The sequence below is a fragment of the Erpetoichthys calabaricus genome, chromosome 3, assembly GCF_900747795.2.
Source record: "Erpetoichthys calabaricus chromosome 3, fErpCal1.3, whole genome shotgun sequence".
Lineage (NCBI taxonomy): Eukaryota > Metazoa > Chordata > Cladistia > Polypteriformes > Polypteridae > Erpetoichthys > Erpetoichthys calabaricus.
In genome coordinates this window covers 124,727,532-124,741,357 of record NC_041396.2, presented here as the reverse complement: position 1 = coordinate 124,741,357, position 13,826 = coordinate 124,727,532, and the positions used below count along the sequence as shown (strand labels likewise).

At 41.0% G+C, this 13,826-nt stretch overlaps 1 protein-coding gene across 1 annotated transcript in view; it reads right to left on the bottom strand.

Annotated features, from left to right (window-relative positions):
• elp3 (elongator acetyltransferase complex subunit 3) overlaps positions 1-13,826 on the bottom strand; it is a 435,450-nt gene that overhangs the window by 244,553 nt on the left and 177,071 nt on the right. The window contains exon 8 of the mRNA XM_051924270.1: positions 12,396-12,557. Within this exon, the coding sequence (XP_051780230.1) occupies positions 12,396-12,557 (162 nt within the window). The remainder of the gene's footprint in view (positions 1-12,395; positions 12,558-13,826) is intronic.

Here is a 13,826-nt window from a genome sequence, read left to right as displayed (position 1 = left end):
CTTGATGCAGTGCTGTTTAAGGGATTGGAGATCATTGGTTTTCGGCTTAGGATTGAGCCCTTGTCCTTTACGCACTGAAATTCCTTCAGATCCTTTGAATTGTTTAATAATATTATACACTGCAGAAGGAGAAACATTCAAATCCCTTCGAGGAGTATTGATTTTGTGGAAACTGCTTTTGTAACAACTCATGATTACAATCAGCTGTTGACATAACCTGTTTGAAACCATATCATTATTTAATTTTTTTCCTCAATACTTGCCCTAATTTGCTCCCGTCCCAACTTTATTTGAAATGTGTTTCAGGCCTAAAATGCAGGAATAGATGTACATTAACAAATGAAATGAAGTTGACCTGACAAAACATGAAATATCTTGGGTTTATACTATGTGCAATGAGTTAAAAGGCAAAGTAAATTTAAGAATCACTGCATTTTTTTTATTTGCATTTTCTATTCCTTACTTACTTTTTCTGATTTGGGGTTGTAGTTATCCGTATTTCTACATCAAACAATATGCAGAAATGGTTCGATATACTGTACTGATATCCACTATTTGCCTCACTTCAACTTTTAATCCTTTTGAAAAAACTAAATCCAGTGTTTCCTCCCTTAAGTAGGGGCTGAGTGACATGGTAAGATCAAAAGAGTGAAGTAAGTTCTTGAATTCTCTTAGTTTCAGGTCACATTGATTATCCACATGAAAACTGAAATCACCTATAATTAGGAAACTGTTATAGTTAGCTATTATTATAGATAACAAGTCTGAGAATTCCTCAATAAAAGATGCATTATATTTTGGAGTTCTATAAACGGTCAATACGAGAAACTGCAACACTCTTTGAATAACCACAGTTAAGATAATAAGATGCAAAAGTACCAAACCGGCATCTTTATAGTTTAATTGGCTCAAGTAAATTCTTGCTAAACCGCCACCATTTTTACCTTGGCGAATCAAACAAAGAAATCAACAATTTAGAGGTGCTGCTTCAATTAACATTCCACATCATCACAAAAGAGCCACGTTTCACTTAATCTAAGAGTCTATTTTCCCATCCCTGATAAGATCATTAATGCATTTTACCTGAATGTTGTTAAGGAAAATGTCTGTTCATCTGTCTATGACCTGAAGCCAAAGTCTAACTGGGTTGAGCAATATTACAATGACTGAAAATACAAAGGCAACTCTAAAACTAAATGGGTCAGCAGAAGCAAAATTTAAAAGTTTTGGAGTGGCCTTGCCAAGGTCCAGACTTCAACCCAACAGAGATGCTATGACAGAACCTGAGACTAGCAGTTTGCACTACATTAGAACATTAGAAAACTTTGATGAGAATAGGCCATTAAGCTTAAATAGCCTGTCTATCCTATTCAACTACATTGCCCAAAACAATCTCGACAATATCAAGTCGAGATTTGAAGGTCCCTAAAATCCTGCACTGCACCATAATTCTTAGAAATTTACTCTATGTGCCAATGGTTGTTCGCATGATGAAAAACTATGCTCCATCTTTTTTTGTTAATACAGAGACCAAAACTGAAAAAAAGTAGTCTGAGGTGAGGTCATCCTCCCTTGATTTGTACTCTACACATTACGATATACAACCTAATATTCGATAAACTTTGCTGATCACTTCTGTACACAGTCTGGATGTATATAATAATTCTGCACATTAGGACTCCAAGGTCCAAGTATCAAACCTCCCATTGTGTATTCAAATTAAAATTTTAAAATTTTAACTATTTTAAATTTACTTACATTAACTTTCATCAGATACAAATTTGCCCCATAATATATGTTGTCCAAGGTAATATCTTCAAATTTAACCAGCTAGTTGATTAGATTCTTGTATAGATCATTTATGTTTATTAAAGCACTGATCCATGAGGGACACCACTTGAAATCACCTAATTCGAAAATGTTCCCTCCACATAACCCTTTGCTTCTTGAGTTTGAGCCAATTTTATACCTGCCTACAAACCACTACACCTGGAAATTTTTTCATTGTGATCACTAACCTTTCTTTTGGTACCTTATCAAAAGCCTTCTGAAAATCAAGATAAAGAAAATAATATGCACATCACCTATTGTAGGCTTTTGTTGCTTCCTCATAGAATTCCAGCATATTGGCCCTAGTGTGTGCTTGGTGTGCTTGTGTGTGTCCTGCGGTGGATTGGCACCCTGCCCAGGATTGGTTCCTGCCTTGTGCCCTGTGTTGGCTGGGATTGGCTCCAGCAGACCCCCGTGACCCTGTGTTCAGATTCAGCGGGTTGGAAAATGGATGGATGGATAGTGAAACATAACCTTCTTCGTCTGAACCCCAGATAGATAGATAGATAGATAGATAGATAGATAGATAGATAGATAGATAGATAGATAGATAGATAGATAGATAGATAGATAGATAGATAGATAGATAGATAGATAGATAGATACTTTATTAATCCCAAGAGGAAATTCACATACTCCAGCAGCACCTCACTGATACAAAAAACAATATTAAACATTGATAATAATGCAGGTAAATACAGACAATAACTTTATATAATGTCAACGTTTACCCCACCCCCCCCACCTGGGTGGAGCTGAAGAGTTGCATAGTTTGGGGGAGGAACGATTTCTCAGTCTGTCAGTGGAGCAGGACAGTGACAGCAGTCTGTCCAGAGATCACACTGTTTAGTGGATGCAGTGGATTTTCCATAATTGATGGGAGCCTGCTGAGCGCCTGTCGCTCTGCCACAGATGTCAAACTGTCATGCTCCATGCCAACAATAGAGCCTGCCTTCCTCATCAGTTTGTCCAGGCGTGAGGCGTCTTTCTTCTTAATGCTGCCTCCCCCAGCACACCACCGCGTAGAAGAGAGCGCTCGCCACAACCGTCTGATAGAAACATCTGCAGCATCTTATTGCAGATGTTGAAGGACGCCAGCCTTCTAAGGAAGTATAACTGGCTCTGTCCTTTCTTACACAGAGCATCAGTATTGGCAGTCCAGTCTAATTTATCATCCAGCTGCACCCCCAGGTATTTATAGGTCTGCACCATCTGCACACAGTCACCTCTGACGATCACGGGGTCCATGAGTGGTCTGGGCCTCCTAAAATCCACCACAAGCTCCTTGGTTTTGCTGGTGTTCAGGTGTAGGTGGTTTGAGTCGCACCATTTAACAAAGTCATTGATTAGGTCCCTATACTCCTCCTCCTGCCCACTCCTGATGCAGCCCACGATAGCAGTGTCATCAGCGAACTTTTGCATGTGGCAGGACTCCCGAGTTGTGTGGGAAGTCCGATGTATATAGGCTGAACAGGATCGGAGAAAGTACAGTTCCTTGTGGCGCTCCTGTGTTGCTGACCACAATGTCAGACGTGCAGTTCGCAAGACGCACATACTGAGGTCTGTCTTTAAGATAGTCCACGATCCATGCCACCAGGTATGAATCTAATCCCATCTCTGTCAGCTTGTCCCTAAGGAGCAGAGGTTGGATGGTGTTGAAGGCGCTAGAGAAGTCTAGAAACATAATTCTTACAGCACCACTGCCTCTGTCCAAGTGAGAGAGGGATCGATGTAGCATATAGATGATGGCATCCTCCGCTCCCACCTTCTCCTGATATGCAAACTGCAGAGGGTCGAGGGTGTGTTGAACCTGTGGCCTCAGGTGGTGAAGCAGTAGCCTCTCCATGGTCTTCATCACATGTGATGTCAGAGCAACAGGCCGGAAGTCATTCAGCTCACTAGGGCGTGACACCTTTGGGACTGGGGTGATGCAAGATGTTTTCCAAAGCCTCGGGACTCTCCCCTGTTCCAGGCTCAAGTTGAAGATGCGCTGTAGAGGACCCCCCCAGCTCCGATGCACAGACCTTCAGCAGTCGTGGCGATACTCCATCTGGACCCACTGCTTTGCTGGCACGAAGTCTCCTCAAGCTCTCTGATCACTTGCGCTGTTGTAATTATGGGTGGGGATGCCTCTCCTATGTTGGTATCAGCAGAAGGATGTGTGGAGGGTACAGTACTCCGAAGTGAGAGTGGGTTAGGGTGGTCAAACCTGTTAAAGAAGTTGTTCATTTGGTTTGCTCTCTTCACGTCTCTCTCGATGGTGGTACCCCGCTTCGAGCTGCAGCCAGTGATGATCTTCATCCCATCCCACATTCCCTTCATGCTGTTATTCTGCAACTTCTGCTCCAGCTTTCTCTGTACTGCTCCTTCGCTGCCCTTCGCTGGACTCGGAGTTCCTTCTGTACGTGCTTGAGCTCATGCTGATCACCGCCTTTAAAAGCCTTTTTCTTCTGGTTCAAAAGGCCCTTGATGTCACTTGTAATCCATGGCTTGTTGTTAGCATAGCAGCGTACAGTTCTTACTGGAACTACAATGTCCATACAGAAGTTGATGTAGTCAGTAGTGAAGTCAACAACTTCCTTAATGTTCTTACTATGTGATCCCTGCAGGATATCCCAGTCTGTAGTTCCAAAACATTCTCTCAGAGCCTTCTCATGGTCCACTTCCTAAATGATCGTGTGGTTGTAGGTAGGACCCTCACTCTTGGTGTGTAGTGAGGCTGAAGCAGAACCAGGTTATGATCTGCTTTCCCAAGCACAGGCAGCGCCACATGGTTAAAGTCTCCAGCGATTAGCACAAGCGCCTCAGGGTGCTGCGTTTGTAACTTAGCAACAGCAGAATGGATGATGTCACTCGCTGTCTCCACGTCTGCCCAAGGAGGGATGTACACAATGACGTGTCCAAACTCTCTGGGCAAGTAATAGGGACGCAAACTTAAGGCCAACAGTTCGATGTCCCTGCAGCAAGTGGAGACTTTGACGTTAACATGTCCAGAGTTACACCACCGTGTATTAACATAGAGAACGGGTCCTCCTCCTTTGTGCTTCCCACAGGTACTTGCATCTCTGTCCGCTCTAACTGTGCTAAACCCGGGTAGCTCCATGTTAGCATCTGGGATGGTGGTAGTTAGCCACGTTGCGCAAAAACACAACAAACTGCAGTCTCTGTAGGTTCTGACATTTTTCACCAGCGCAGCCAGTTCGTTGCTAAATTCGTTGCCAGAAGTTGCTAATACTTCTGTTTTAGACATGTACTGCTTAGTCTATTCATCCCATTATTATACCTGTGATGCACATTAAGATTCCTGGACTATAGTTACTTGGATCAGCCCCATCATTTTTTATACAATTGGGTAATGCTTGCTAATCTATAGTCTAAAAGGAACATTCCCTGTGGAGAAAGGTTTTTAAAAAAATATGTGCTAAGATTTTATGTACTTTATGCCCTCAAGAATAAATATATGATACTAGTGATTTGTTAAATTTCAGCCAATTTAAACAAACTGTACTTCTATAATTTCCAAGTTTTTAAGTGCCTCCCTTAATAGCTCACGGTCTGTATATTGTATCTCACCTTCACCATCTATATTACTAAACAAAGGTTGTATATATGCACGGATGCCATAGGCCAGACGCACTGAAAGCGCACGTGCACTGTGCCTCAGCGATCCAGAGTCAAACCCAGCGGCTTCCAAGACTCCGGCGCCCAAACAACACAACACAACCTGTAAACTAAACTTCAGGTCACAATACAACCGCCGCCTGAGCGCGAACGCGCACACCACCGCATATACAAACCCTTCGTTTAGTAATGTTTACGAAGGTTGTATATATGCACGGATGCAGAGGCAACCCGTGCTGAAAGCGCACGCACAGAGCGCCCTCAGCGCCCCAGAGTAAGTAGGTGGTGCCCAAACAACACAAACACAACCTGTAAACTAAACTTGAGGTAAAGCATGCACGCCAACAAGTTGCCATGGTGACATATTTAAACATAGACATAGAATAACTAGACGCCTCTATGACCAGCAGAATCGTACGTCAACGTCGCCGCCATATTGTGAGTGGAACTGCTCTGGGTTGAAGTAATGAATAATGTGCTGCTTGGGATTGTACAAACCGCTGTACGCTCCAAACCAGATCCCGGGGGATACATTTCATAGGTAAGGCTGAACCAATTGTTTTGGTTATATTTGGCCATTAGAAAATCCCGTTTTATAATCTTTACTTTAGCTAAGCCAGGCTAAGCTAGCAAAGCTATGCATTTCGGGCATTAACCAATACTTCAGTACTGTGTTGCGTAAGAACAGGACGAAGTCTAGAAATGTTTCGAAGACAGAAGAAGGCAGTCCCCGAAATGTAACTTATATGGGAGGAATTATTTAATAATAATAATTATAATTCTTATTATTTAATAATTGCTATTATTAGTGTATAAATGGAGATAATTGCATTTAAACGATTCGCCAAAATCTGTTGTATGTAAACGATACTGTTTTAAACGTTATTGTTTTTTCATCAGAAAACCTGGTTTCCACGTCTTCCTGTATTAGTTTAAATGGCACTTTTGCCACTAGCAATAAGGCTGACGCTCTGACGTATCGTGTCGACTGGGAAACACAGTGAATGCAGCGTCTATCTATATATGTCTATGTATTTAAACTTGAGGTAGTGGTGACTACTGACAGTGCCTGCAGTCAGCTACTCCACAGTGCCAGCGGTCAATGTTCTCCACTCCACAGTGCCAGCAGTACTCCACTCCACAGTGCCATCAGTGCTCCACTCCACAGTGCCACCAGTGCTCCACTCCACAGTGCCAGCAGCTACTCCACTACACAGTGCCAGCAGCTACTCCACTACACAGTGCCAGCAGTATTCCACTCCAAACTGCCAGCAGCTACTCTACTACACAGTGCCAACTGTCAGTGTGCCTCAATAGTGCCAACAGTATTGCACTACACAGTGCCAGCAGTCAGTGTGCTCTAATCCACTGTGCCAGAATTCAGTGTGGCAGCTGTCAGTGTGGCTTATTTGAATTACATTAAGGTAATTCAGTGTTAAAAGTAAGTTCAATTATGATTCCTAACAGCAAACGACTTCTAGCTAACAACACACCCATAGAAAAACAAAAACGAGACCGCATGGATAAAAACAATGAACAAAGGCGCCTACAACGCGCTTCTGAAATACCAGAACCAAAGGAGTCACAGCTCCAAAAAGAAACAGCTTTAGTACAAATATATTTATTTAATTAAATGAAAACTTTCCCAGGACGCTCCCACCCTCCATGATTTTTCGTCCCTACAAAGATCGGAGGGAACAGAAAGTAATTGCCATTCTTGGATTTGTGATTCTTTAGAGAATCGGGGGTTTACTCATTTATAATACTCTTCACTTCATCCATGGCCATTTGTAGGCAAAGATTTTAAGTGTGCCACTATGATCTGTGATGTTTATTACAAACACATTATTTTATAAAAGATTATTCCTTTATTCCAAAGAATAGCCACACAAACTAGCTGACATGGTGAAACTGGCTAGGAAGAAGGAAAGACAAATGTGAAAGGATATTTCAAAATATTGACATTTGCTGAATCAATTTATGGCTAGAGGGACCAAAGCCTCCTGTCTGGAGAAGCCAAGAGAACACTGTGTTATTTGGGCATAGACCAAAAATAACATAGATGGGTATGTTGGAAGTCGCCCATACCTGGCAAATACATAAATATATGAGTGTTAATAATGAAGGGTATCCAAGAAGAAGCCAGATGCAGACTAAATGCTGCTACCTGCCCTGCTGGAGGTTTGTATAGCTGTCATACATTCATTGGCTTCTCTTCAGCCTGGATATGCATGAATACTGTAAATGAATTATGCATTGTATTCTTTGCAGTGGAAATTACATTTTAAAGGAAGTTAAAGACATATACAGTATGTCTTTTTGTACTATATTTCTCTCATCTGATTATTTCCACTATTGTTACAAAAGGCATGTGGAAGGATCATGTATGGTCTGCATTAAGAAAATGCATATAATCACCACATGCTGTATACACCGTTCTTTTATATTTAAAACTAGTCATTTAGCCCGTTACAATAACGGGTGCTAGAACAGTAGTGCATAAACATTAGTAGGAACAGTCTATACTAAATGGCAAGGGACTTTGACCTCATCCTTTTTGTTGGTCGTATTTTTCTTTCTTTCAGCCTTTCTTTTGTTGATGTTTACTTGCTGAGCTGACCGTTCTTCGTGGGCTGCCGCTGTGTATTGTGTGTCTTTAATTTTCTGTGACAGTAATACTGTCTTGTATGGCTCTATTCAATAAGGGCGCGCACAAAAAGGCGAGCTTCAAAAGGGCAACCTCAATTGAGCGCGGCAAATAAAGGCGTTCGTAGATAATTTAGTTCAAACGGCTCTGGAATATGTGAAGAGCAACAAAAGTGCAGATCTTTATTTACGCGTGCCTTTATTCGCTGCGCCCAATTGAGGTCGCCCTTTTGAGGCTCGTCTTTTTGTGTGCGCCCTTATTGAAGGATGCCGTCTTGTACGTCTGCTGGCTTCTCCGTCCGTAATATACCTTTAATTTTCTCTGGCGGTAATACAGGCGTGCGCGTCAGTAATATGCCTTTAATCTCCTCTGACAGTAATAGTGGCTTGTATGTGGCTGTAATATGCGTCACTGTATTGTGTACCTTTAATTTCCTCTCGCAGTAATACTGGTTTGTATTTCCGTAAAACGCCTCTAACTTTCTCTGACCGTAATATCGCACATCGCACGGTGCCCCGCGCATGCGCACTTCATCAGAAGACACCCACACACGGACACCTGGACGCACACAGGGATTTTATATATATTGATACTACCAGTCTCTTTGGGTCATCTTTCACCTTTTCTGCAATATTTTTCTCCAATTGTCTTTTAGTCTTCCAAATATCCTATTTAATTATTATTTAAGGCTCTCATGTGCCCAAAAGTTTGCAATGGATTTACTAGTCATATATGCCTTACACAGTTGTTTTTTTCTTTCTAACTTCCTTTATAGCCCCATATTTATTTCTTCCTGCTTTTAAATTTTGTGATGAACTTGTCCTGCTTTATATGTAAAACAATTAAACCTGCCCATGCCTCTTCAACCGTCTCTACACATAAAATCTCATTCCAATTTACCTTACTGAGGCCTTGCCACATCTGCTTAAAGTTGACCCTTTAATTCTATCCTGATCTTCTTATATATTACTAGACAAAGAGCCTGTTTCGACAACGTAAGATGAAACGGGCACGAGTTTGTGTCAGCAGTGTATGAAGAACAAATGAAAAGTAACGAAGAAGTTGTTTTGTAATGATTGTAGTCCGCTTTACTCATTACTGTACTGGCTTGTACTGTTAGTTGATGAATTTTCCAGGCCTATAGTATAATATTGAATGTTCCAGTACAATATGGAAAAGTATAAGCACCACAAACCTGATATAGGTGTATTGAATGAATGCGTAATTGAATCAGAATGCGTAATTAGGCCTCGAGCTGTAGTCGAAATCGCCTTTCAGGCCTCTAGAGCTTTAATCGAAGATGCCTTTCTCTTTGAATTTTTGCGGCCGTAAATCCGCCGCCTGCTGCGATGTTGGGGTTGGATGTCGGTCTCGTAAGGTTTATCGGGCAGCTGCGCAGAAGGCGACTGCGCATTCGGCTTCGGACGGATGTGAGTGAGTGAGTGAGTAGGCAGGCGAATTATGTATTAAGATGCTACCGTTGCTGTCTGTTTGTCTGTCCAGGATTTTAAATCACATGTAGCTCGCAAACCGTTTCAGATATTGACCTGAAATTTGGTACACATATACTACGTAACCACTACTGTCTGCTTTTGGGGTGATGATTTTTATTACTCTTTTTATTTTTATTTTATATTATTGTAGCAGGGCGGCAGTGAGGTGCATGTGTACGGGCGCCGTTCTCATTCCCTACCACCTTCGCCATCACTTCCTCTACCTCTTCAAATCCTAAATCATTCTTTAGGCAGATTGAACACTTAAGTGTCAGCTTAAGTGAAAAATTAAGAAAAATGTACTAAGTAATTGCAACACAAAAACTGACCTAATCAGTTTTAACGTGAAAAGATGCAGATAGAAGAAGAGAAGAAGTGACCTACTAGAGTGGAGAAAACGAGCTGCTCACGAAGCAGCAAGCGCATGAACCTTTTAGCAAATGAATGCTAATTGTAAAGAGAAAGAAGATGCAAACTGTTAATCAAGTGTATTCACTGCACGTTATCGTGCACTGCACCATTACTGGTTATTACAGAATACTAATCTAGACAGGCCTCCCACCTTGCTGGTGCTTTACTTTTAACAGATACTAAGCTGGGTAAATATTTTCAGTACTGTGCAAAAGTTTTAGGCAGGTGTGAAGAAATGCTGTAAACAAAGAATGCTTTCAAAAATGGAAGTGTTAATCATATATTTTCATCAATCAACAAAATGCAGTGAATGAACAAAAGAGAAATCTAAATCAAATCAATACTTGGTGTGACCAGACTTTGCCTTCAAAACAGCATCAATTCTTCTAGGTACACTTGCACACAGTTTTTGAAGGAACTCGGCTGGTAGGTTGTTCCAAACATCTTGGAGAACTAACCACAGATCTTCTGTGGACGTAGGCTTCCTCACATTCTTCTGTCTCTTCATGTAATCCCAGACACACTCAATGATGTTGAGATCAGGGCTCTGTGGGGGCCATACCATCACTTCCAGGACTTCTTGTTCTTCTTTACACTGAAGATTGTTCTTAATGACTTTGGCTGTATGTTTCGGGTCGTTGTCCTGCTGCAGAATAAATTTGGGGCCAATCATGCGCCTCCCTGATGGTATTGCATGATGGATAAGTATCTGCCTGTATTTCTCAACATTGAGAACACCATTAATCCTGACCAAATCTCCAACTCCATTTGCAGAAATGCAGCCCCAAACGTTCAAGGAACCTCCACCATGCTTCACTGTTGCTTGCAGACACTCATTATTGTACCGCTCTCCAGCCCTTCGATGAACTGCCTTCCGCTAAAGCCAAATATTTCAAATTTTGACTCCTCAGTCCAGAATACCTGCTGCCATTTTTCTGCACCCCAGTTCCTATGTTTTCGTGCATACTTGAATCGCTTTGCCTCGTTTCCACGAAGGAGATATGGCTTTTTGGCTGCAACTCTTCCATGAAGACCACTTCTGGCCAGACTTCTCCGGACAGTAGATGGGTGTACCTGGGTCCCACTGGTTTCTGCCAGTTCTGAGCTGATGGCACTGCTGGACATCTTCCGATTTCGAAGGGTAATAAGCTTGATGGGTCTTTCATCCGCTGCACTAAGTTTCCTTGGCCGACCACAGCGTCTACGATCCTCAGCGTTGCCCGTTTCTTTGTGTTTCTTCAAAAGAGCTTGAACAGCTCATCTTGAAACTCCAGTCTGCTTTGAAATCTTTGTCTGGGAGAGACCTTGTTGATGCAGTGTAACTACCTTGTGTCTTGTTGCTGTGCTCAATCTTGCCATGACATGAAACTGTCTTCCACAACCTCACCTTCGTAGCAGAGTTTGGCTGTTCCTCACCCAGTTTTAAGCCTCCTACACAGCTGTTTCTGTTTCAGTTAATGACTGTGTTTCAACATACGTGTGACATTGATGATCATTAGCACCTGTTTGTTATGATTGGTTGATCATACACCGGACTATAATCCTACAAAATACCTGACTTTGTGCAAGTGTACCTGTAAGAATTGATGCTGGTATGAAGGCAAAAGGTAGTAACACCAAATATTGATTTGATTTAGATTTTTCTTTTGTTCGCTCACTTTGCATTTTGTAAATTGATAACAATAAACAATCATTATTTATATTTCTGAAAGCATTCTTTGTTTACAGCATTTTTTCACACCTGCCTAAAACTTTTGCACAGTACTGTATGTACTTACTTACTGCTAATGTTTATTGACCATTTGTGTAGATGAGACATAAAGACAACAAACATAGTTGTACTTGGATTTTTTCCTGTGTACTTGAAAAAAACAGTAAAAAAAGGGAAAAAAATGAAAAAAAATCCTCCCGATCCATTTGCAGTGAACAAAAACAAAGTTTTAGGAGCAAACGCTGTATTTTATTTCAAGTTTCATACATAGACAAAACGCAGCAACACACAACAATCCAACAGCAGGGATGACGTCAGCACGTAGTAAATGTTCTGTATATCAGCAAAGCTTGAATCTCAAACAACCAAGTGTACAGTGGTCAGCCAGAATCAAAGCAGCTTTGCAAAGAAAAGTGGGCCGAAATTCTTCAATAATGATATGAAAGATTAATATAAAGTTATAGGAAGTGTTTAATTGAGATTATATTTGCTAAAGGTGCTACATACAAGTAGTTAAACTATGGGGTGAAATAGAATAGAAAATATTACGAAGGGAGAAATGCTTTACATCCCTGTAAACTGACATCATAAAATTAATTTACTTGAATTTGAACAGGATACAAAAAGTAAAAGCATATTAATGACATCTGAAGAAAAATCAGCAAGTCTAAATATTGTTTACCTGTTAGTATCTTTAGCCACATCCTCATATACACTTTGTACGCCAATCTCTAGTCGTGTACAACCATATGATAGCATGTCACTAAGATGTCTCTTCAAACAGTAATCGGGTCTAGTCTCAATAGTAATTCCAACACACTTGATGCTGCTTCTCTCTGAATGCCTAAAAGAAAAAACAAAATAAATTATATTTATTCTAAAAATACAAATGTAGTTTTCCTTCCTTAAAATATTTATGATTTTATTAATATATATATATTTGATTGATGTATGTGTATGTATATCTATGTGTATATATATATATATATATATATATATATATATATATATATATATATATATATATATATAATATAATATAATATATATATATATATATATATACTGCAGTGGGTTGGCACCCTGCCCGGGATTGGTTCCTGCCTTTTGCCCAGTGTTGGCTGGGATTGGCTCCAGCAGACTCCCGTGACCTTGTGTTCGGATTCAGCGGGTTGGAGAATGGATGGATGGATATAGATATATATCCTATATATAATTTGCCAGCCTACTCACTCACTCATATCTGTACGAAGCCGAATGCGCAGTCGCCTTCTGCACACGTCCGAAGCCGAATGTGCAGTCGCCTTCAGCGCAGCTGCCCGAAAAACCTTATGAGACCGACATCGCGGCAGGCGGTGGATTTACGGCAGCGAAAATTCAAAAAAATAAGTATGAGACAAAGATTGAACTGTTTGGTGTGAATGCCAGGCATCACGTTTGGAGGAAACCAGGCACCGCCCATCACCAGGCCAATACCATCCCCACAGTGAAGTATGATGGTTGCAGCATCATGCTGTGGGGATGTTTTTTCAGCGGCAGGGACTGGGAGACTAGTCAGGATAAAGGGAAAGCAATGTACAGACATATATATATATATATATATATATATATATATATATATATATATATATATATATATATATACAGAAATCCCTCTCTATATCGCACTTCGCCTTTCGCAGCTTCACTCTATCGTGGATTTTATATGTAAGCATATTTAAATATATATCGCTGATTTTTTGCTGGTTCGCGGATTTCTGCGGACAATGGGTCTTTTAATTTCTGGTACATGCTTCCTCAGTTGGTTTGCCCAGTTGATTTCATACAATGGACGCTATTGGCAGATGGCCGAGAAGCTACCCAACTTACTTTTCTCTCTCTCTCTCTTGTGCTGACATTCTCTGATCCTGACGTAGGGGGATTGAGCAGGGGGGCTGTTCGCATACCTAGACGATACGGACGCTCGTCTAAAAATGCTGAAAGATTACCTTCACGTTGCTCCCATCTGTGCAGCTGCTTCGTGAAGAGACATGCTGCACGGTGCTTCGCATACTTAAAAGCTCGAAGGGCACGTATTGATTTTTTATTATTTGTTTTTCTCTCTCTCTTTCTC